The 26,226-nt window shown below is 34.5% G+C and overlaps 1 protein-coding gene across 10 annotated transcripts in view; it reads right to left on the bottom strand.

The window, feature by feature from the left end:
• Positions 1–26,226, bottom strand: part of LOC145674461 (uncharacterized) — a 338,683-nt gene that overhangs the window by 147,777 nt on the left and 164,680 nt on the right. For 9 of the 10 annotated variants that reach the window (XM_081744547.1, XM_081744548.1, XM_081744545.1 and 6 more), the window contains one exon: positions 11,439–11,561. In XM_081744547.1, the coding sequence (XP_081600673.1) occupies positions 11,439–11,561 (123 nt within the window). Of the gene's footprint in view, positions 1–11,438; positions 11,562–16,789; positions 16,929–26,226 lie in introns of those variants that run through there. The other variant, XM_081744553.1, reaches the window with a different exon arrangement.

Below are 26,226 nucleotides of genomic sequence, written 5' to 3'. Positions count from 1 at the left end.
AGTACAACATAATTAGTAACGAATATTGACATACGAATTGAAAGCTATCGGAAGTAACAGAAAAAAAAGTGTTTCGCAATAACTAACGGGTTTGTTAGATACAATTAGTCATAGGCGCCGACTTGAAGAAAATATTGGGGGGGGCCAAAACAATGAATAAATATGTAATCATATTCAGCCGTTTTCTACCAACTGCTGGATAAAGGCCCCCTTCCCTCCAGATCTCGGTCTGCTGCATCCGCTCCGCTGCTAAATTCATGACCTAAGTCAAATTTGTGTAAATGCATTAAAACAAATTCAAGTTCAAATTCTGGGAACTTCACTGCACCACATTGATCTTCACTTCTCATATCAGTGTTACCATAGTGTTTCTTGAAGCTTCAGTGCTCTATTAACTATTTTAGGATTTTTGGTAACTTTTGTTACCATGGCGTACTATGGTCTTTGATCTCTTATTTAGGTTCTATAACAAATACTTCAGTCGTTTTTTTATTAGTCAAGTCAAGGATGGACCAAAGAACACCCCAGATGCGTTTTGGAACCAGATGGTCAACTTGGCTGTGCCAAGTGGGTGCGGAAGGGTGTGACTTTTTACTTTTTCTTATGGCAAACTTCAAAAAATTTTCACGCCTGTAGTTTTCACGATATCAGATTGGAACTGTATGTATCTTTAGATATTACTCAAATTTTTCCGAGATCTCTATGTGAAGCCGAGTCCGGCCGCAAATGTTCCGAGGGGATGATTTTTTCAGAAAAAAAATTCATTTTTCCCGATTTTCCTGGTTCAGGAATACGATACGTACATGTGTGTGGCACCGTTGGAAAGGCCTTGTTATACGAAAGAAAATAACGTTTATGCCATGATTCTAGCCTAAATAGTAATGACGCAGTAAATTTTTATAACAAGTATATACGTATGTGTGTGTATAAAGAGAGAGCCTAAATTCAGACTTTCAACAATTTTTCTGCCCTTTGTATTTAAGATACAAGATTGGAATTTTGCACACGTATTATGTACATAACAATGTATTTTTTTTTTTTAAATGATATCCCTACGTCAACCCAGGCCTAGGCCAGAGGGGCAAAATGTTTTGGTTGGATTTGCAAAAATACTTCCGAGTTTTTCCCTAATTATCTGCTTTAGGTGTATGATACGGACGTGTGAGTGATACTGTTGGAAAGGGCTTATTATACTGAAGAAAATGGCGTTTGAACCATGACCCTAGGCTAACTAGGAATGACGCAGTACATTTTTTAAAAAATATTTTATACCTAGGTATATATAGAGAAAGTTCGGGTATTATGGAATACCATTTTTGTTTCGCTTGTTACTCAGTTAATAATTGCACATTGAAACAAAAAGGAAAACAAGTATACGCCTTACATATTTGGCTTCTTATCTTGATAAAGAAGTTTCGTTACAGGGGTTGATAAAATTTATAATTTGTAAAGAAACCACTTTGGAGGGTAATATGAAATAGACGGGTAATATGAAATATAAATGCTATATAGAAAAGAAAAAAAGTTTTCTGTTGAACATACAATGAATATAGTGACAATATATGAAAATTCTGAATGCCAAGCCATAACTGATTGTGATTACTTGCAAAAGTCATAAATATAATACTTTGCTTCAGGATCGGCACAGTCATTGTGTGCTCACATTAAACATGATGAACGCTGGACCCAAGCTCACCCCTTGTATCATCAGACAATTTGCTGTAATAAAAAATACACTTAGCATTGTTGTCATAATAAATGTATGTTTAATTGCCCAATATCGATAGATATTTTTGTAATCGGACTACCATACGGAATACGGAATACCATTCTTTTCTTGCGGGTATTCCATATTGCCCTTCACGCCAGCTTGGAAACGAAAGAGCTGTTAAACGCATTCGAAGGCGTATAGGATAATGGCGCTTATCAAACTACCACTCTGTATATCCAACGTCATAGTAAATAAAGAATTGTTGTTCTATTACATTTCAATAGGAAAATACAGGTTGTAAACCACTTACCTGTAAAAGTATTCCTGAATAAGAAATCAGACTTTCACGTCTACCAACACAACGAATGTCACAATCACATGGAGACTGACTGTAGAGCATCATAGGGACGTGAGGTAGTAGTTTCTTTCCTCTCCGCTTGGAAGCAACACATCACAGGCGAGCTAATGAGGTATTCCATATTATCCGACTATTCCATAATACCCGAACTTCCTCTATTTATATACATACTTTATATGAAAAGGTGGCTCACCTTCAGACTTTCAAAAATTTCTCCCGACCTCGGTTTTCAAGATACAAGAACGAAATTTTGCGCACGTATTATGTATATAACAAGATTTTTAAAAAAAGATTCAGATCCCTACGTGAACCCAGGCCCGGGCCAGAGGGGCACAAAAATTTCGATTTTTTTTTTCGAAAAATCTCATGTTTCTTTTTTTCAATTTTCTTATTTCTGGTGTATAATACGGACAAGAGAGTGGTACCGTTGGAAAGTATGATTCATCCTGAGAGAAACGAGGTATGAACCACGATCCTACAATAAATAGTAAGGGAGCAGTAGCTGTTTGAGTGAAAGTGTAAAATTTACCTCAAAAAGTGGAAATCCTAAAAACGTTAAACGCCGATTTGAAAACGGTGCTTTTTATCGAATACGAAGGTTGTTCCTAATATTGAATTAAAGGCACGACGTAATTTACGACAGAAATTCTTGCTCCTCTTTGGTAATTCTTCCTCAACTGGATTATATTGGGGGGGGGGAGGACCCTACCTTCAAATATTATTGGGGGGGGCAAAAGTGCCCTGCCCCCCCAAAGTCGGCGCCTATGCAATTAGTCATCACATTGTTCACAATAATCATAGGTTAGAGATGAAAATTGATCACTGTTGTTCTTCTGTTTTATGAAGAAATGACGCATGCAAAAGACTCCCTTGCACCATGAACATTTTATATGTGCAATTGCGTTGCATCCGTCAAGGGAACAGTTCGCAGAACCAAACCAAAAAGCAAATTCGACAAGTGATTCAAAAGTTATAGGCCTATAATTTGTTCGTAACCTGCCTTTTAGAACGCAAACTGAAACAATCCAATGTATAGCGGTGATCGGAAGTGATTCGTATGGACACGAACTTTCATTGTTTCGTTGGTACATTATAGCGTCCAGATGAAGAAGTTTCATATTATGTACAAATCTGCCATAATCTTTGATTGATCGGAATCAAAACACATCAAATGGTTGCACAAATTGTGTGCAATTCTTTGGTATCTTCTCAACCATTAGGTCTTTGCCATCCGTCATGCAACTTGTAATGGACAATTTGTCTGTGGATGAACCCCAGTGATCAAGCAATAGCAAGTTCAAACCATCAGGCTTCGCCATGGGAGAGAATACTTAACGCATTGAAACGTGCATCCACTCATTTTCTCATATAAACTTCCACGCTGAATATCTCGAACAGTTCTCAACGTAAAGGAGTTTTATTACCTGTTGTAATCAGCATGAATTGGTCCTTCAAATGACATGCTTATTTCTCTGCAGGCGAGTGCTTCTCCCAAACTTCCCTTGTCAGCTGGTTTCAGACCCTCATATCAATTAAATAATGCAATAAAACAATTAATATAAACAATGAAATGTGCAAATTGTACATATAACAGAGAAGACAATTCCTTTATAAACATCCAAGCGTATGTCGTTCCACTTAGTGAGCAACTTTGTAACTTATAGGATGCCACATAGATTTGCTGTGATGATTACTAAATTAATCCTACTAATTATTCTCTACTAAATTAATTAATAATCATAAATTTAGTATGAGGGATTAATTCCTCTCTTTCCAAATACAGTTTCTCCCAGGCTCGTGGCAGTCAGCACGCCGTCGTGGCAGTCAGCACCTTCAATATTTGCAATCAGCGACAGTCGTGGCAGTCAGCACCGATAATTGGCTGTGGCAGTCAGCACCCATGGCAGTCAGCACCTATCCGTCTGATTCACGTGTCAACAAAATACTTCGTAGAACAAAGATAATGATCTTTGAAACCTCAGTATGGATGGAATGTCTTTCCAATTGCTTTTCTACATCTTTTGTTGGTTGAAACGGATGGATTCTCCTTCGAAACAGTAGCTTTAATCTCTTCCACTCACAAATGTACAACCAAAAAAGTCTAAATGTTTCTTATATATTTGCCTATTTCTTTTGTTTTCTGGAAGGATAGATTTCTTTTCATTTTATAATATTTATCACAAAAATGCACACAGTGCGATGTTTCTGTGGTTAGAACAGATTAATTGTGTGCAGGGATGGCAAAAATCAAGTTTTCGTTGTAAGTTTTTTTTTTTTTTTTTTTTTGAATAACTAGAGTTTGGTTTATCAAAACTCCATTATATATTTACCATATTCGCGTGTGTCAGTGTGTGACAAAAATAAATAAATAAATAAAGTATTTCATGGATCATCACCAAATTTGGTAAAAATACAAAGAGTCAAGAATTAGGAAGTGAGTTTGTTATTAAAATAGTCTTCTCAAACCGAAAGTGGTTTAAATAAATCATTTCCCGTTTGATCATTGATCATCATAGATCGAAAAACGTAATACGTATTAAGATCCGGGTTTCTGTTTCGTAAGAACATATTTAATCTCTATTATTAACTCTCCACTAAAACCGGAAGTGGTTCATTCAACTATAATTTCTCGTTTCAATAAATATTGGTCTACATAGAGCAAGAGCGGTAGATGAAAGCAGTTTTCTCCATTCAGATAGCTCTCAAGTGTCTCAAAAGTGCAGTGGCGTAGTCAGGATGGCTCACCCGCCTCAAGCTCTTCCCATTAGTGTTGTAATGTTGAAAGTGGATTCTGCTTACATGAAGTATGTTCCATTTGTAATGTTAGAACTTAGTTTCCTTAGTAAGCATAAGGGAGCTTGTAGTTTTACTCCAGATTTAATTAAGTATGTGTGTATGTAGTACTTTATTCCTCGGTAACTACCAGCTAAATTTAAACCAAATTAGATGTACAAGTACCCAGGGAGTAATCTACACCCCCCCAACACCCCCCTAACACCACTCCAAATTTCTTTACACACACCCCTGGATGGAAAAGGAATACTCCCCCAAATCCAATTGTATCAATCAGTATCATATAGGTTATTTATTACATCAAGTTAAAAAAGGTTTAGCGTTTAGGAAAGAAGGCAATATTCTTATTTATTTATTTCACTTCAAAATATGAAACGACCTAGTTCTCATGTACGGGCTTCAAGAACCACATGACCTCATTGTTTCGGGCGGTGTTTAGATCAAAACAATTGACAAAACAGACCCGCTTTATACCTACCCTCCTGGACTCCGCGGTCGTTTCCGAGTAAAGAGATTGATGGACAAATTCAGATGACTGAAATTGGCAACGTCTTGAGAGGTCATTCACCTACCTCCTCCTCAACAAGGAAAAATGTGACAATATAGTAATAAGCCTATACCAGATTCAGTTGGTAAGTACTACTCTGTAACAGGCTCGCAACCAGAGGGGGCTATGGAGGGCCCGGCTCTCCCTTAATTTTTCATGTCCCCTCCAGACCTCAATACAACATGCACAATTTAGATATTTGAAAATAAATTTTTTAATGACTTGGCCTCTCCTAACATATTCGTGGCTCCCCAAAGCTCTGTGGCTGGTTTTGAGCCTGCTCTGTAAGTGGTGTATCAACGGACGGACGTTAGAAGGGTGTAGCCAAAACGTTTTTAGAAATGAGGAGATCGATCGAATTAAGAATTATATATATATTTTAGACTGAGTCTAGTGTTATGCAGGAACGCATTTGGCGCTAGCTTAATTTTTGTAAAGTATATTTTTGTTCACGTAAATTGATTGAGTGGAACAGAGCTCATAACGAGTCACTTTTTTAACTAAAATTTACTTTTTTTTGAAGTTGGTCACTAAAAGTTACTTTTTTTCAAATTTGTCACTAAAAGATACTTTTTTGAGAGGAACGATAATGTCTGAGACGAAGAAATTCGGAAATAGGCCAGAACTGGTTCCACTTACTCAGGAGCTTTTTACATGTGCTAAGTCTGCTTACCACATAACTACAAAGCTTACTCTGAAAACCTAAGAAAGGAGGAAGCTCAAAAAGAAGAAGGAAAGAAGAAACAAAACAAACAAAGAGAGAGAGATGATGGAGAAATTGACAAAACAAAAAAGGGGCATGATGAAATTTTGGTCACTTTTTCGTGTGCTTTGCCCATTTTTGGTCACTTTTCAAGTATTTACAAGAGACCAGACCACTATGAGCCCTGGGATTTTTAAAATTAGGGTATATTAAAGAAGACAAAACAGAAAGATACAAAATATTTGTAAATTGAAAAACTGGATTTCTGGAAAACAACTAAATCAATTAATAATTTTCCTATGAAAGATATTCAGAGCCAATAACGCAACCAGGAAGGGGCAGGAACGGACATTAAGAGATCAAATAATATTACAACAATTAACGTTAACAACAGCGTTAGAATATTAAAATAATGAAATCGGAACTATGTACGGTATAAATTACTAAACGAATGTGATTTCATCATGGAAAAAAGAGGGAATTTTTCCTAATTAATATTTTTGAAAAAAATCACCTACTAAAACTTGCTGGGGTGAAAAGAGAACCCTTCCTTTTAGGGACACCCCTCATTTACGGGCAAATAATGGTGTTCCACCGATGTCCATTTTGAGAGGTTTCACTGTATTACTTAGTTTCATAATAATAATAAATGCTGAAACGTGTGAACTTACTTTATTGAACCTACCAGTGCGAAGAGCTGTTATTAGTAGTAGTAGTAGTAGTAGAAGAATTGCAATAGTTGCGTAACAAAATATACTGTTTTCTTGTTTGAGTTTGTTTAAAAATTATATCACTATTCTGAGAACACCCCCCTTTTATTTTGAACACCCCCCCAAGTAAAAATTTCTGGCGTACTTACTGCAAGTACCCAATCACCTAAGGAATAAAGATCACTACATGTGATGGCCGAGCTTGGTCGGCGATAGGCTCGGCTCGGCTTGCCTTGTATGTTCTATTTTATTTCTCCGTAACTACTGGCCAAATATAATCGAAATTTGGTGTGCAGATAGCCCATTATCCAAAGAATAAACATCTCTATACTTGGTGGCCGACTCAGCAAAGGACAGGCTCGGTTCGGCTCTGTTTGTATGTTGTACTTTATTTCTCGGTAACTATTGGTCAGATTTAAATCAAATTTGGTTTCCAATTATCGCTTAAGGAATAAAGATCATTATATATTATGTCTGATCTCGGTCGCCGCCAGTCTCGACTCAACTTGTCTTGTACGTTGTATCTTCTTTTTCAGTAACTACTGGCCGAAATGTTTTAAGCAGGGACGCAAGTGGAATGCAGGACAAAAATGTCCTTCTCTCCTCTTGCCTTATGTTTTCTTACTTACTTGACAAAAGTTATATTATTTTGCTTGGTGAATTCTTTTCCTTCAACCTTCAGAAAATCATGCTTTTGCAAAGCTCTGCTTTCTTTTAAGCCCCAAACAGAAACATGATGGCAAAAAGTTTCGGAATGTGTTGCTATTTTCACTGCTCGCTTCTCATTTTAGATAGTGTATATTTGCAACAAAGGGGGGAATTGCACCTTTGCAGTCCCTAAATCCGACGGTGTATATATATATATATATATATATATACATGGCCTCATTTAGATGGAGAAGGCATATATGAGAATTTTAAAACAAATTGCATTCAAATTATTCCAAATATTATATCTTCTTAAATACAATAAGGGGGCCCACATGTGCTTTGGGGAGGTCCCGGGTCACCTTGGTCCCCCAGGATCGGCGCCCATGCCTGTATATATATATATATATATATGAAATGCTTGTGTGTGAACGCCACCTTGAGTTTCTCGCTACGCAACTGCAAGAATACCTTTCATGTCCTCTATTGATCTTCAATTGAAACCGGAAGTCGTAGGAATGAACCACTTCCGGTTTCAATAGTCATATTCATAGAACAGGAATTGTAACAGTAAGAAGCGGTTTTCTGCATTCTATTCAGCGTTCAAAAAAAGCTGTCATCTTCTGTCTTGGGCCTCTATTCAAACCGGAAGTGGTCGAAAATCAGAAACTTCCTGTTTTAACGTTGAAAGTTATAGAATAAATCTATAGTAGATAACAAGAAGCTGTTTTCTGCAATCAGTCCCAAAAATATACATTTCGTCTGTATTCTAATCCCTCTACTAAAATCGGAAGTGGAAGAAATCTATTACCTTTTGGGGTTTCAATATTAATTGTGAAAATATTGCACTACAGAAACCTACTTTGTTTAATGAACTTTTTTTTTTTTTTTTTTTTTTTTTTTTTTTTACTTTGTTGAGTAGCCCTAACCTGTATTTTCTTTTAAAACATGAAATAAGTCAAACTGGACATCATACGTAAACTAGTTTTACAAATGATTTACGAGTAGAGCAGATATTATTTACCACTCTGCACATTCAGTACTGTCTAAGCTTGACTAAGTCAAGCGGAGTAGCGCGTCTGAACAAAGGATTATGAATTAGGAAAACTAATATATAACAGTGGAGTATACTGGTTTGATGGCTTGGGCTACCACTAACCTTTACGACACCTGTACATTATTATTATTATTATTATTATTATTATTATTATTATTATTATTGTTATTATTATTAATCAATTTGTAATAATAATAATAATAATAATAATAATAATAATAATAATAATAATAATAATAATAATAGTAGCTCCTCTTCTTTGGAGTAACGAGCAGTTGCTAGTTGGGAGTAGTTCCTCTTTAGTAACGCCTATGCTCTTCCTGCTGGTCTAAAACCTAGAGCCCGCTCCTTTGATGGACGTGGTCCCGGGACGATTTTTGGTGGAAGAGGTTGAAGGCATTACGATGGTTTAGATCCTACCTTAGACTGTTGGTCTGCATCTCCTGTAGTCTCGGTGCTACACCGGAAGGATGTCAGTGTAGCTCTGGGAAAACTGCTTTCGAACAAACAAGCAAATAATAATAATAATAATAATAATAATAATAATAATAATAATAAAGAAGAAGAAGAAGAAAAATAAATGAAATGAAATCTTTCAGTTTTACCTCCCACGGCTATACTGGCTAGGCTAAAAGAGACGGTGATGATGGAAATGAATGAAATGGTAGAATGAAGAAAGTGGGAGGAAACGGAGAACCCCGAGAAAACCCACTTACACGGTGTTTGTCCACACAAAGTTCACTTAGCGTGAGCGGAAATTGAACCAGGGTCCCATGCACCAGAAGTGAACGCTCTGCAACTGAACCACCGCGGCCTCTTATAAGAGAAAGGGTACAGATGAAGTGTAAAATCAAATTTTTGTGCTATATCAATCATTTCCATGTTGAACAAATATAGTTTTATTGAGAAAGTGTACAAATATATATAGAGTTAGGATGTTTTGAGGGGGCTCCAGACCCGTTGGACCCGTTGGTGTGTCACTGTGTGCGAGTTATAAAGAACGCTGAAATAGGCGATTAGCAACAAAGGAGCCCAGTCTACAAGAGCTAAGATGTCCGACACAGTTCCCAAATACTCCCAAAATGCGCTGTCATTCTCGTATAACTTCATGTTACCTTCGCCCACCAAAAAAGTGAATGCTGTATCACCGAGCCACGCGGTCCTTTGTCGTTGAACAGGATCGTGTGAAAATACATCATGGAGAACGCATAAATGCGATTGGTATTTTGTTCAGGAGTTCAAGTTGAAATATTCTCCACATCTAGCCGCGGAATACAAAGTGCATTTGCTCCAGAAGTGGTGAATGAACACACTATATGGTATTGGTTTGTAAACTTTCGTGCCAGTGAAAACATTGAAAACTAAACCCCGCGTCCACCGACAACAACATGTTCTGATGAGCTCCTTAGGATGACTGTGAAAGCAGATCTTCGGAAAAGTATTCCAAAAATTGTAAACAAATTTGATAGAGATACAAAAAAAAAAAAATCTGGGCGCGTGCCTGGCGTGCTCTAAACATTCATTTATTTATGTAAAATATTTCAAATGCAGCTTCTAAGGCCAATTTACAACAGAATATTTTAACATCAATAATGGAAAAAGGAAAGGAGAAAATCAGGCAGGATTTATGCTTAAAGATAACATCCCGACATTCACTTTGTGGAACAACGAAAAAAGCTGGTAAAACCGGTCAGGGTAGCAGGCCATAAGCTTTGAACCCAGGATCTCCCTTTTGCGAAAGAAGAACGCTAGCTACTAGGCTATGCTCGCTAGACATAATAATAATAATAATAATAATAATAATAATAATAATAATAATAATAATAATAATAATAATAATATAGTTTGATTCAATATAGTGAACAAATTGGGGATGTGCCTGGATTAAGAATCAGCAAACAACGGTGAAATATTCCAAAAATAATGCAGATTGATAGCCAATGACGTGGCCATGCATCACACAATTTCCTAGCTATTTTGTGGGCTTTGTTTTAATAATAATAATAATAATATGATTTTCACAGGCTTGCGCTCACCATTCATGGAACAGTTCTTACATAAATTAATCCTACTCTTGTTGTGGACAGCGAAGAGCGCTATGAAAACAAAGCAAGATGAAGAATGAAAGAGATTGTCTATTTTCCCTCCCCTTTGCTACTTTTGTCTCACTCTGTGCTTCCCCCTGACCCTGCTATCCCCTTCCACCTGCCTTTTTCCTTGTATGTGACTGACTTCCTCCTATGATATTCACAGAAATCGATCTCTTTTTTCTCCCTGTCTCTACTTCATATTTGCAATAACAACATATGAAAGTGAAATATTCATTCTGCTTCACCATCTGAAGAACGAAATTCAATGTGACCCTCTGAAGAACAATACAATAGATATCATGTCCGAGGAACTCTCCAAAGATCTGATAAGATCTGTAACTGATGAACACAATACCTTTACCAAACCTGTCTGGTCAACTGTGTTACTCATGTGGCAAATAGTATTTGTAACGAAATAGCTTCTGTTCCACACATTTTCGTTCCATTAGATACCCGCAGAGGAAAGAATCTCATTCAGCTGGTACCAGTTGTTGATTTTCTCCCACCAAGCGTGAAAGGAATACCCGAAACAGATTTGTTCCTTCAATTAGTTACGGTACAATAACGTTACATGCTCGAATAACGTTACGGTGTCGTAACAAAAATTGGTGTTATACCTTGTACCTACCTACATTAAATAACCAATAATTTTGTTACAGAGAACTATTTTCGTTACGTTACAGTTACGTTAAGTTATCCACCCCTGCCACAGAATCGAACCCCAGTACAGTCATATATCCCGAACAGGGACATACGAGAATTGAAGCCCTACATAGTCATACAGTCATACTAGTTATAAAATTATAAAATAAATTTCTTACATTAGGGTTCAAAAGGAGAACTACTTTCTCGTAAATCCTGGTTTGTACTCCATATGGTTCCATCATGTTTACTGTGTCTTCTGTTCTGTCACAGCAAATGAAACAGATGGGATCCAGGAGCTCCTGCAAAGTACAAATTCAGGTATCCGAATTATATTCCGATGGAATATATGAGGCGTCTAGTATGAAAATCCGCCACATCCATTTCGCTTAGTTACGAGTAATCTCGCTAAACGTGCAGTGAAGCTCTATATACACGCGTACAAAGTCCCATATTTCAACTAGTTTTTTAGTATGAAATATTAAGGTTTTAAACAAAATTCTGTTTTCATGGAATTCCTTTAGATCAAACATATAACAAGCGATATACAACTCAATTTCGGTAAAAAGTGGATTTGGCGGCTTTTGATACTAGGCGCCTTATATTATACCTAATATTATATAGTACGTGAATTATTACTTAATAGTGCATCAAGTTTTTTTATTAACATGGAACAGAATGGATAATTAAAATAATATTTTTCAGTGCGAATATTTGGTACGTGGAAGGTGAGAGAATACCCAAAACATCCAAAAATAACATGAGGCAAAGATTGTGTGAACTGGAAAATAAACTTTTCCAGAACAAGCTATAACAAAACACCTAGCTGATCTCGATATATGCATCTGTGATCTGATCTATTGTTTGCTAGAAAAGTTAAAAACAAAATATCTGGTGATGCTCTGGTGGACAAATAAACGGATTTTCCGAAACTGAACAGAAAAACAAAAATAACCAGCACTTTATATTCGTATACATAACAATAATGTTTATCAGAAAACTATTATTTGCTGCCAACTAGTTGTGACAAACAAGGACATTTACGAGTATAAAAACATAGATTTTATAAACCAAGAATCATTCTTTTGGAATCATTCATACGAAATCAATCGATCTTTCATTCGGAATCATTCAAGGATCATTCATTCGACTTCCACCATTTCGGATTCACTTCGTTCCAGTCAGAGCTTCAACATAAAGTCTCTGAGTAGCTGTCGTCAGGACATTAAGAATAAACTCAGAAAAAAAAAGTATAACTAATGTATGGTATAGTATGACGTCAAAATTATCTATTAGCAGTTTACATGCTTTTGTAGTTATTGTATGCTTCATTCTTTTAATACCGTAATTTATTTGTGTATTTAACCTATGTGTAATTGTTTCTTTTATTCTAAATATTAATTAATTACATTATGCATTCTTATTATTATTTTTATTCAAATCTCTCTTATTTTACTATCTGTCACATCGGAATGAAATGTCATGGATCATTTGAGTAATGGTCTCCATGTGACAGGCAATACAGTATAACTCTAATCCCACTATACTACCCGTTCCATTATTGTGGTATACTAATACACTTTACCTACTAGAATGAATCAATTTTATATTTATTTATTTTTATATATGTTACTAAGTATATATAGATTGTACACTGTGATAGCATGTAAAAGCCACTGAAGTTTTGTCACACTAAGACTTGAAATATTTAGCGGCTAGTATAATATGGAGTGGGACACTCAATGAATATACAGTATAAAATTGTAAGCTAGATGTGGGGATCAAACTAGGGACACTATGGAAGATTATCTTTGAAATAGAAATATATTTAATAACACTATGTAATGTACTTTTGTTAGAAAAAATAACTTCTTATTGGAAATCAAATCGTGTACGTTAAGAAATGAAGTATTCTTGGAACTATCCTGATAATCAAACAGACTCGCTACATTTATTAATTGGGAATGCATTTACTGGAGTTTTAATTGAAGAAGTGTTGAGTAAATCACTGTTCACACAAATGACTGGTCGTCTTGAAATTTTCTTGGGATGTGAACCATTAGGCTACGTAGTAGAAACTTGCGGTACGTGACGACAGTCTGAATTTGGACAAACTTAATGCAAACATAGTTAATTTTGAATGTGGGTCAATAGTTTTTGCTGACCTGACATGTTTGTATTACGGAAATTTATTATTATTATTTTTACACATTTTATTTATTGGACTCATATGGAAAAATCACTTCTTACAAACTGAAAATGTTAGCATTTGTGTGTTACTGAATTTAAATAAACAAATATGTGAAATTTATTTTTAAACTGGAAAATTTGAGAGATACGTGTTAACCCACAAATTTATGTAGAAGAATGCTTATGAAATCACGTACCTAAAAGTAGAGATATAGCGGATTATTATTATTTAACTCTTATATGTGGTATTGTCAAAAAAAAAAAAAATGTTGAAATTAACAGTATTCCCACTAGAGATTAAGAAATATTAAGTTTGAGTACTAACAGAATGCAGAGATTAACGAATTAATATTTTAGGTTTCATATTTTGAATGACACAGAATGTTAATTAGTGGAATCATTTTCAGAATATTTCTGAAAATTGATTATCCTACCATTTGTTTAAGTCAATCTAAAGCTATGAAAATGTGTGGTCGGAAAGAAGTACAATTTTTCACTCGCAAGGGGCTTAGTTTTCAATTTTTATGAAATTTATGGAAATAAATGGCAGTACTGTCGTAAACGAGTTGGAAAATGGAACAGGATATTTTCCCCCTCGCAAGGGATGTCGCTTGTCTGGGATGTTCGTAGGAATTTTCTTTCTCGATAATTCCATACCTAAAAGCAACCAATACCGCTGACCGCTAACCAGTACTCAGTCTGTGCGTTTGTTTTTGAAGAGAATGGTTAAGTTAAACCACATGTCGCTAATCGGGCCATGTCTTGCGCAAACAAACACTGAATTAGCGAAAATGTCGGATTAGTGCGAACATTTTTTTTTATTTTATTTCGTTTTATTTATTTCTGTACTTGCAGTGTATCACATTATCTCCCCACGGTATCTCAGGGCTTTAGGGAAGTAAGATCCCCTAAACCGTGAGAGCAAATGAAAATGTATTTTATTCGCGTCTGTATCCGTGTATTCACATGCTGCACTGCTGAAAAAGAATTTTACTTTAATTTCTGGTTTGTAGGGACGAACTAGACTGATTTTCACTTTCTATGAAAATTGAATAATAATAATAATAATAATGCAACAGATTAACATACATCTTGAATTTAAAATTTTGATTGAAAGTTATGAAAATCAGTTCAATTCGGTCCATGGTAGATTGAATTAGAAAATTGTCTAAATTGCTTTAATAGTTTAGCCTAGCAGATTAAAAAAAAAAATTTATTCTTGAGGTTAGGGATACAATTCGTTTATGAAAGAAAAAGTTCACGAATTTAGGGTAACTAAACAATAAAAGCTTTAATGAGTAAAAACAAACAAAAATGTGTAAATAAAAAAATATTTTAAAAAAATCAAGTATGATGAAAATTAACACTGAATTTGGAATTTTGTGATAAATGTGAAGAATAAGGCAGAAGGCCTTAGCACCAAAATTAATTTGAGTGAATTACATCTCTGTTTTCTTTCTTGACCTCCAGCTTGAATGAATTTGTATAGGTAACTTGACATGCATAACCAAAATAGTGAAGTCGATATCCATAACCAGTCCTATCTGAAATTTACGATAGATTATCCTTACATAATGAGCACAATACAAGCTGGTTAATTTACGACCTTACATTTGAAAATACTTATTTGCGTAACATAGGATAATAAACATATGATTAGCGTTTATCAGCTGATACTTTATGACTAATAATATTCCTAAAATTATGAATTTAAGATTTGTATAGTGCGATGGAACCTGAATTTAATTACTTACGATTTAAGTTAAGCGAAATAAAGAAATATATATATATATATATATATATATATATATATATATATATATATATATATATATATATATATAGATATATATAGTGGAATAATACTAAATAAGTTGGAATACATTGAAATAAGTCGAAATAAGTCATGACTTTGATTTAGGATTTAGTGAAAAGTTTGAACGAAAAGTAGAATGAGCTAAAGAAACTAAGTAAGCCTATGCCTGCTTCTAATCGTTTTTAATCATAATTGAGAATTGGAGATAATTACACCTGATATTAAATTTGATATTAACATAAACAACAAGAATACATTATACGTAATATCAATGCGAGTAATATTCTGATTTAACCATGCATAACACACACACACACACACACACACACATATATATATATATATATATATATATATATATATATATATATATATATATATACAGATTGGCGAATATAGAAAAAATATCAAGACACAAATATACATAGATAAATCATAAATACAGGCATGCATACATACACAGAATACCATTAATACTCAAATGTACATAATAAATGCAAAGACGTCTTTTTAAAAAGAATTTTTAGACAAATGTATCTATTTTTCAGAGTTTTTCTTATGTTGCAACAGTAACGTACGCATAGAGCTGTAGGTTGTCGGCATTAGTGTGGTCTATGCGCATAGACTTCTGATCGCTCTATTGGTTGGAGGATCAGAATAATTCATTAAATGCGGCTTTACTTAGCCTACTTCATGGCTATTGCCAATACATACTTTTCATGCCAGAATCTAATAGCTGTTCCGTTTTTAATGACGGATTCCGTATCTCTAGCAAAAATGACTGATCGTGAGATTATTCGCGTTTTTCTAATTACTAATTAACCTTTAAGCTTTCTGCGTCCAATACTTTGATTGAGACCTGACTACAGATTATTTATAAAGCTCCTATTACCATATTGATTTAAGTAAATTCGATCAGTTACCAACTCCTATGTAAATGACTTTACAAACATAGTGATTTCATACAATTTAAACAATACACTGATTATACTTTAAAAAATATCTAGCTTTGTTTTTAATTATCTTACATTAAAAGAGTGCCTGTCAATGGCTTAGACGCATTTTCACTGCATACAAATTTAAACATTCTAATTTGAATACTTAGATTTTCATATTTTATCAAAAATTGCACAATTCGAGCCACTAAAAAGTGTCCATATTTTGTTTACATTTTGTTTCTCTCTTTTTATCGCAATTATGCTTCATAAGTGACAACAACAAAAAAAAAATATATAGGAATTAATATATCTTGAATGAGAATGATGCGGTCACTAATATCACATACTATATAAGTAAAATTGTCAAAGTGTCTCTACAGTTCAATGTAGGCTGACTTTAAGATTTAAAAAATTTAATCTTTGATAGCTAAAATTTGAATTATATCTATTCCAAATGCGATGAAATTATGCTTGGAAGTCTCAACTATTTCCGGACTTTAATTTTTGTACAGAGAACGTCTTGCATTCTTATTTAATGCTGAGAATTTTCCTTTTAATATCAATAAATAATTTAGATGGGTCCTACCTCTCGTTGTCATCACTGCCTTGACCACTTTCTTTGTTGCCACTGCGCTGACCATACATACACAGAGGTCCTTAAGTATCCTCTTTTCATACCTGCGCGATGAATGTCTTGGGTCCTGGGTTCTCTCCTCGAACTTCTCCTGGGCCTTCCTCCTAAACTGCCAGGGGCGACGCGCTTTGGTCTGTCCATGTCCATCGAAGCAAGCACTGTTCAGTTGATCCATCTCTCCAACAACGCACTTTTCTGTACTAAGAATTCCAATTATTACACTGCACCATCACCACTCTGTGTCGTGAGTGTATTGTAGCACGGACTAATTTTATTAAATGTTTTTATAAATTGTTCATCACAATTCAAACTAATTGCTTATTGTTAGGGCTAGTCTAAGTGCTGTCTGAAAATGTGTAAACAACGTTTAAGTTTGTTTTCACGACTCGTTAGTAATCTTAGCAAAATCAGTTCGTTAACGCTCGCTGTGCGGAATTTTTCGTAAATATTCGTAAATGTGGAAAAAAAATGGATCTCTCACACAAAATGTCTGTAAACGCTTACGGTATTTCGGAATTTCAAAGTTTTTCTTTAGTTGAAGAAAACTTTCGTATAAATGCCTATACTTTAGTGTTACTGATATCTGACACCGGGATACTTGTTAACCTAGTCTCGCATACTGTTTGTTAATTAACGTGTGAGACTTAGTGTAGTGTGTGTGTTTTCCGGGTATTATGAAAGTTTTTGGACGCGCTGGTTCCCGGTTGTTCGACTTGACTACGACTGCGACCGACCTGGAAATTTTGAATTCTCAACCCGTCGATGTTTTTTGGATACGCCTCCAACTGCGTTTCTGCTCCCCCTAATTCTCTCTCATTGGTCAAATTATTTTGGTGTCCTCAATTTTGATACTGTCTGTCTCCGCTCATATACGGTGTTCAAGCGTCGTCTCTCCAAAGTACGTGCTTTCTTTAAATTTCACAAGTTATATAGAAAATTTTTTATGGAGGTTCATTTGGCGACTTTTAGTCTGGTTCGTGCTCTTACAGACCTGTGTCAAAATTTTATCTAGGTTCTACGTGGAGCCATCCTGACTAGTATGTGATTTTGACAAATTCACAGAGATTATTTTCCACTTGGATTCTATTCAGTTTGTGCAGAGTTTACTAATTTTCTCCTCTTTCACAAAAAGATGCTAAAAAGCTCTTCTGTTTTCCTTCCTTGCGTTCATGAAAGGTCCTTTGTATGTGTGGTCTTTGTGTGGCTTCAAACGTTCAGCGGAGTATTAAGAGACAAAAGAAGGGTTGTTTAAATGTCCTCGCCGCAACGACAGGTATACAGAAAACATCTTACTCTTGGATAGGAAAACAAAATAAAGAACGCTATATGAGTTAATTTTGCTTTTTAACACACAAAATTTAAAATGATATTCACTAACGTTGTTTTAATTATATTCATAATTGAATTAAAATAATTTATTTAAAATTAAATAAAAAATGAATATGAGAACTTTCAGATGTCTTTGTTCATGTGATACTGGAGCTGCAGCTAAATACACATTTGCACAGCATAGATTTAGTCACAAACGTCATTCGGCAACGCAAATTGAACAAAAATATACAGTGGCGTACATAGGATGTTATAAAATGGAGGTTCAAGCAGTCAAGTTCATATCGTATGTTATTGATCTGTACAATGTAGTACAGGATACATTACACGAAATATTGAATTCTTTACCAGTATAGCGGATTTTGAAAGATGTTATTACTTTAAGATTTCAAATACTATTGGTATGGAATCCTAATACTGCATAATCACACAAAAACAATGAAAAATGTTTTTGACAACCAGATTAGCGAGAGGGCGGTATAATTATGAAGATACTATAGGAATTATCAGAAGCTTGAAATTTGTCAATCCATTGTTGAGAAGTATTTTTGCAAAACAGAAAACTACGAATGTATATATTATAGCAAATCATACTACATAAATACTAGCATCCATATGAATCAATTCTGATTTTTTTTTTTTTTTTAATCACAAGTAGTAGTTTACACTTTGCGGCGGGTCTTCGGACGTACTCCCATGCGCAAAAAATATTGGGCGTATACTGTAACTCGCGATTTTTCGAATTTATTCCATTTTCCTCACGTTTATGAGTAAAATTCAGTTATTAGTATGTGGAGATAATAGAAAACTATCCATCTAAGGAGATATTTCCAAAAAATATAATAAAATAATAAAAATATAAGCAAAAAACAAAATTACGCTCTGTTTTGTGTATACTGGCAATCATGCTTTCGAGGGATTTTTCAGTAGCATAGCACAATTGCGAAGGGAAATTGACATAGGCAGTGAACTAGCTGGCGGAAGGAACTGGAAAGTGGACTAAAATATTAAATTTATTGGTTTAAACCTAGTGTCTAGATGGTTTGCAAAATATAAATTAGCTCCTGTAACTAAGTTGTCGTACGAAAATATAGAATTTAACAGAAAAGCTCTTATCTTAAGGTTCGAAGCGATACGCACGATGGTTATGAGCATTACTTGTTAAGGAAAAGAAAGCAAACCAAACGTAGCCTCCGTGGTTAGGTGGATAGAGTCGCAGACTAGTAGTTCTTTTATTATTTTGACACGAGATCGAATCTCATCCCATTCCATATATATTTTTTCTTACAAAACATTATAGGAAGTGTATAATTTTGATGTTAATAAGAACCGAAACAATATAATAAGGAAATAACTTATTGATAGTATCCTTTAATCGACGTATTTATTCAGTATTAGAATACGTGTAATATTAGAGACAGTGGTTGTTTTCAGTTTATGGTCTTGTATGTTACATTTTCCCTGCCCGTTCTTGAACAGCAGACAACTCACTTCGGATTTGTGTGTCAGGAACTGGAAAAATAACATACGCGACCTTGAGAGTCTTTTCAGTCTTACCCTTGTTACATCGACATGACGTTACATCGAATGTTAGAATAGCTTGTCTTCATGAAAAAAAAGGAAGAAAGGAAAAAGCTGATGTCAAATTATCTTTTGTGTGTGTATGTGTGGGTGCTTGTGTTTTTTTTTTTTCTTTTTAGAGTATTGACTTTTTCCCTCTTTTTTTCATATCCACAAGTGCAAGAAATGCAATCATCAGTCTATGCTTTCGTTGAGCGAAACTAAATTATACAGATCTATGTATGCGGAACACGAATATTTCCAAAAGATAGCAGGAATATGAACGATAATCATACCATATTTCTACATTATATAGTAGCGTGAAAAACTGATATTAAAACGATATAACAAACAGGCATAAGCTTTTTTTTCTAGCACGGCAACACATTAAACGTAACTCAAATTTTGGTGATTACAAATTATCACCTTACGTGTCGTCGTATTTCTATTCGTTTTCACGTTCGAGCGACGAAAGAAGAAATTGTAGTGATAGTGATAAAAATCGAACTCGAGATTTCAATGGATTCAACAACCCCACATATCGAAAAAGTGTTTTTGATGTCTGTCCATCTGTTCGTCTGTCGGTTCGTCACGCTTTTACATGCATTCAAATAGGGGCCATACTGTTCGACGCATCTGCACCGAATTCTAGACATGAAGTTTTTATAACACATTATCGTTTCGAATTCTATATCCTCCGACACCTAAAAATGAGGGTAGTTTACTTAAGGATGAAAATTTTAAATAATTAAATTGTCTCAAAAACAGCTGTAAAGATTTTGCTTATTTTTTTACAAATATATATTTTATTAATAACCTTTCACCGTAGTATGAATCATTGTTCTAAAAAATACATAAGGTGTAATTTACTGTATGGGATGCGTTTTTTCGAACAATTTACTCAATCACATTTCATAAATAAATGTATGATTAATAACCTAAAAATATGACACAACTCGTTCGTCCTCTAAACATTGAGAAGGGGAAGTTTTCTCTAAGTTTACTCTTCTCCGATGATTAACGTCTGACGCAATTTTGTTAATATTTCATAAATAAATGTTACATAAATAACCTAACGATACGATATAATTCCATCGTCCTAAAATGCTAGAAATGGTATATTACTCTTCGGAGCAAATTTTACCTTACGATTTTGTCGAGAACGACTCAGGAAATTTTGTTCGTATTTCATAAATAGCATAACTCGTTTGTCCTGAAAAGATATACAAGGGATATTTTATTCTTGGGGAAAACTTTTTTGACGATTTTCTCAGAAAGTACTCAGACGCTTTTGCTCATAGTTCACATACAATTATTTCCTTAATAATTCTAATATATGGCATAAGTTATTTCTAACAGAAATATGACCAATGGGTACTTTACTTTTGGACATAAGTTGCTTCGAACAAAGTTTTCCAAAAACACATTATTTTATTCGCATTTCCCAAATAAATGTTTCAGTAATAGCTGCAGCCTAACACGAGTCACTTTAAGAAATTCGAGCGAGAAAATTCAGTGCGTTACATCCGTACCCATTCTTAAATATATGCTTAAATGACGCGTGTCAAGTTAGACCAACAACCAACACCAAAACGACCGGAACATATCTCAGAATTATGGGCTGTTTATGGGCTAAATAGTTGCTCTAAGCCCCATTTTTGGGCTCCTACTGTTTAGCGGGAAATCGGATTCAAAATGGGCGAGTCTAGCTTGATATCAAGCTAGAACCCCCCCATATGGTTACAATGGTCCGATCGAAAAAATTCAAACGCCAGAATTATGGGCTATTTATGGGCTAATTATTAGCTCTAATCCTGATTTTTGGGCTCCTACCTTTTAGCGGGAAATAGGAATCAAAATCTGCGAGTCTAGCTTGACATAAAGTAAAAACTCTCCGTAAGGTTAAACATCTCGAATCGAAGAAAATCAAACGTCAAAAATATGGGCTATTTGTGGGCTAATTGATGCTGTAATTCCGAGTGTGGGGCTGCTACTTTTTAGCAGGAATTCTTTATCAAATTGTGAGATATGATTTAACTTCTAGCTATAAACCTAGGGCTATAATACTCCGATCAAAAGAATTAAAACGTCGGAATTGTGGGTTATTTGTATTGCTAAGTTGTTGCTCTAATGTCGAGCTTTCTCTTCTATCGTTAGCAAGAAATCTCATGCACAATTGGTATTGATTTTTAGATAAGTTGGGATGATACTTTCAAAGTTGCAGTGAGAAAACATCGATGTTTATTAACTGAAAATTGATTTATTTGAACTCTCCGCAAATGTAAATCTATATCTCTACTAGTAAATCCGTGAATTCTTTTTTCACGTGTTTATGTTCATTATGTTTGGAAGTAGTGTATATAGAGAATTTATATAGTGAAATATTATTTTTTAAATAAATTTTTTGTGCAAAGGAAATGACTCTTCGCCGTTGCTGGGGCCGCAGTGGCACAGTGGTAGAGCGTTTAAATCTTGTGCGTGTGATCCCTGTTTCTATCCCAGATCGCGCCAATTGGTCTTTGTGGTTGACAAACACCATGTGCTTGGGTTTTATCGGAGTTATCCCATTTCCTCCCACTTTATTCATTCCACCATTTCATTCATTTGATATTATCATCGTCTGCCTTAGATTATAGATCACTCAACATATACACACACAAAAAGGAGGCATTACATTCGGAATGAGCCTCGTAATATAACTTAAACTTTGCATAAGAATGGAAAAATAATCATCAGAAATATATCTTTCAAATGGTCTTGTGTTTTTTCTGTACCATGGCTACAGGAAAAGGCATTTCTGGCTTTACTTTTCCACTTTTAATTAGTTTAATAAAAAAATTTTCAACATGCTTGTCGATCACAATCTTTACCCTACTCTTCGAGAACTACTACAAATAGAGTTACGGTTTACGCAATGTCTTTATCATAGGCGAGATTACCTGTATATTTCTTGGAAAAGTAAAGCCTCCACAAATGTAAAAAAAATGGAGGTATGGGGAGGAAAGGAAATATCTAGTTTAACGACCCCTATTAACCGAAGCTAAGGGAGACGGTGATAATAAGAAATGAATGAAATGGTGGAATGAATAAAGTGTGAGGAAAAGGGAGAATCTCGATAAAACCCAAGCACACGGTGTTTGTCAACCACAAAGACCACTTGGAACAATCTGGGATCGAACTAGGGATCACACGCGCAAGAGATAAACATTCTATCGCTGTGCCACTGCGGCCCCTAGCAACGGCGAAGAGGCATTTCCTATAAACAAAAAAATATTTAAAAAAATATATATTTCACTATATAAATTCTATATATATACTACTTACTTCCAAACATACTGAACATATTTCATTTCATTTCATTTCATTTCATTTATTTGCCTGCTTCATTAGCTTACAAAGCATGAGAAATTCTCATGTAAGCGTTACAGTTGTCAGAAAGAAAAGAAAGAAAAAAAAACATACAATATTGTCAAGTACCAGAGGTATACATCATGCATATTTCCAAAACCACATAATAGGACATATTAAGTATAAAAACATGACAATTTACATCTAATTAGGTAACTGTTTGTACCACACCAGGCATGTACTCACGGGTAAGTATCTGTTACCAACTCTTCACTTAATGAGTCATTTAAATATTCTTTAATTGTATAATAGCACTTTTCAGTGAGTAGATTATATAAAGTCTTACCAAGAATGGAAACATTGGTCATATTTTTCATGTACAGAGGAAGTTTATTATACAATCTGACACAATTCATGTACACGGTTTTGCTTATATTAGCATATTTTTGATGCATCACAAAGATGTCACTATCTTGTCTTGTATTATGGCTATGAACATTTTTGTTAAAGATAAAAAGATGCTTGTTTTTCACAGTAAAAAGAATAGATTTATAGATATATAAGCTGGGGAGTGTTAAAATTTTTGCTTCTATGAAAACCTTTTTACATGTCGATTTTGTGGGTAATCCAAAAATTATTCTAATCGCTTTCTTTTGCAATCGGAAAGTGCTTAAACTATTTTCAGCAGATCCCCAGTGTATTATGCCGAAGTTAATTAATGAATTAAACTTGGCATAGTAAAAGCTAAGAAGTGCTTCTCTCGACACAGTACCTTGAAGTTTGTATAAGGCAAAACACACGCTACTTAGTTTCTTGTTTAAAGTGGAGATATGAGCAGACCATGAAAGATCATCACTTATGATTACACCTAAAAGCTTTGTTATGCAAGAATATTGGAGTAAGTTAGAAGATATTTTTATTCTAGGTGATATACGCGGTTTTCCTGGAAAATGAAAATGTAAGAGGATCGATTCATCATGATTTATAATTAATCTATTTGCTGTTAACCATTTTACTAATTTCTCCGTAAAAGTGTCAGATTTCCTCTCAACTTCTTCTATTGATTTTCCTGATATTATCATACTGATGTCATCAGCATATAGAATACATTTTGCTGGATGCATAAATTCTAACAAGTCATTTATATATATCAGGAAGAGAATAGGACCCAAAATGGAACCTTGAGGAACACCTCTGATTACAGTTGATAAAGACGAACAAGTTGTTTGAAACCCATTTGCAGCTAATTTTGATATTTGTACCGCTTGTTGCCTACTGGATAAATAAGAGAGAAACCAGCTGTGAGCTACTCCTCTAATACCATAAGCATACAACTTACTTAAAAGAATAGCATGATCAATTGTATCAAAAGCTTTGGATAAGTCGATGAATAGGCCAACAACATATTTACTGTTTTTTAATTCAAGAGCTATATTGGACAAGTAATCAAACAAGGCTGTTTCAATACTTTTCTTATTTTGAAACCCATGTTGTGATGGTGATAGTAAGTTACATGACTTCAAAAAATTACAGAGTCGTGACTTCATCACATATTCAAAAATTTTTGAAAACGTGGAAAGAATGGAGACTGGGCGATAATTTCTTACATCATGCATACTTCCCTTTTTATGGAGAGGAATTACTTTTGCCACTTTTAACACTGATGGAAAATATCCTTTCTCAAGAGATAGGTTTACTAAATAACAGAGATGATTTCCAATGAAAGGAAAACAAAATTTAATAACAGTCACTGGAACTTCATCAAAACCTGTAGATCCCGAATTAGACATCCTACTCAATATTTTCCATAACTCCTCTACTGTTGCTGGAATTAAAAAAATCGTATGTGAATGCATTGGAAATTTCATCGAGTCGTCATAACTCGCTTGTATGGGGTCAGGTAATGGTACATTATCTAGAAAATGATCATTGAAGACATCTGCAATCCGCTTAGGTTCTTTAATAATTTCGTTCCCAACTTTAACATACTCAAAGTCGCTCTTTTTGTTGTTTGTTCCACCATCTAAGATTTTCCACATAGTTTTAGCTTTATTAGTAGAATTAAGTATTGTGGAGCTATTTGATAGTAATTTAGCTGTTTTAATTACTCTTCTGTATATTTTCCTGTACTTAAAAATATAATTTCGAAACCTGTGAGGAAGTGATGTATTTATTTTGAGTAATCTGTTATATCTAAATAGGTTACTTTTAGAAATTTTAATGCCTTTAGTTAACCACGATTTAGTGGACGACGTCCGGATTTTACGAGTAACTTTTGGAAACGCCATATTGAAGTAATGTAAGAAAGTTTCAAAAAAGTATTTAAACTTACATTCAGTGTTAGACGTATTATATATGCCATTCCAAGACTCGTGAGAAAGCAAGAAATTTAGATATTCCATATTATGACTGGAGAAAATTCTCTTTGTAACTGTGTATACTTTAGATTTAAGAACATTGGTATTGTTTAAAGTGATTTTTAAAATAATCGCATCATGATCAGAGAAACCGGGATCAAATACTTCAAGGTTATAGGCAAATTGGTTTTTACTAATGATGAACTGATCTAGCGCACTTTTATTTTGACGTGTCGGTACATCCACTAGCGCTTGGAGATTGTACACATTCAGCAGATCTCGTAGATCGGATTTCTTTTTTGCTTCCACTATCCAATTTACATTAATATCACCACAGATGATCATTTTTTCAAAGTCCTTTCGTATGAAGTCCAAAAGACTTTCGAGTTTCTTTAAGAAAACAGTAAATATGCCGGATGGCGACCTATAAATGCATATAATACAAATATTAACACTTGGTACTTTAATGGCTACAGCTTCAAAGTCAAATTCACAGGTGAATTTTGTAATATCTATTTCAGAAGCTTTTACACTATTGTGAACAAAAATGCATACACCTCCACGTTTGTGTGAAACACGAGAGAATTTAGTGATAAGATTAAAGTTTTCAAAATTGACCTCCTTAATAAGTGTATCATTTAGCCAATGTTCACCAAGACAAATAACCTTACATTCTTTCAAATCGTCAGCTAAAAGTACATCAAAGTATTCGAGTTTATTCTGGATCCCTTGTACATTGTGATGAAAAATACTTATTGTATTAGCTATCTTGGGTTCGGATTTTTCATCTGGTGT

Source organism: Thermobia domestica, chromosome 17, assembly GCF_964235325.1.
Source record: "Thermobia domestica chromosome 17, izTheDome1.hap1.1, whole genome shotgun sequence".
Classification (NCBI taxonomy): domain Eukaryota; kingdom Metazoa; phylum Arthropoda; class Insecta; order Zygentoma; family Lepismatidae; genus Thermobia; species Thermobia domestica.
This window is presented reverse-complemented; position numbering and strand designations above follow the sequence as displayed.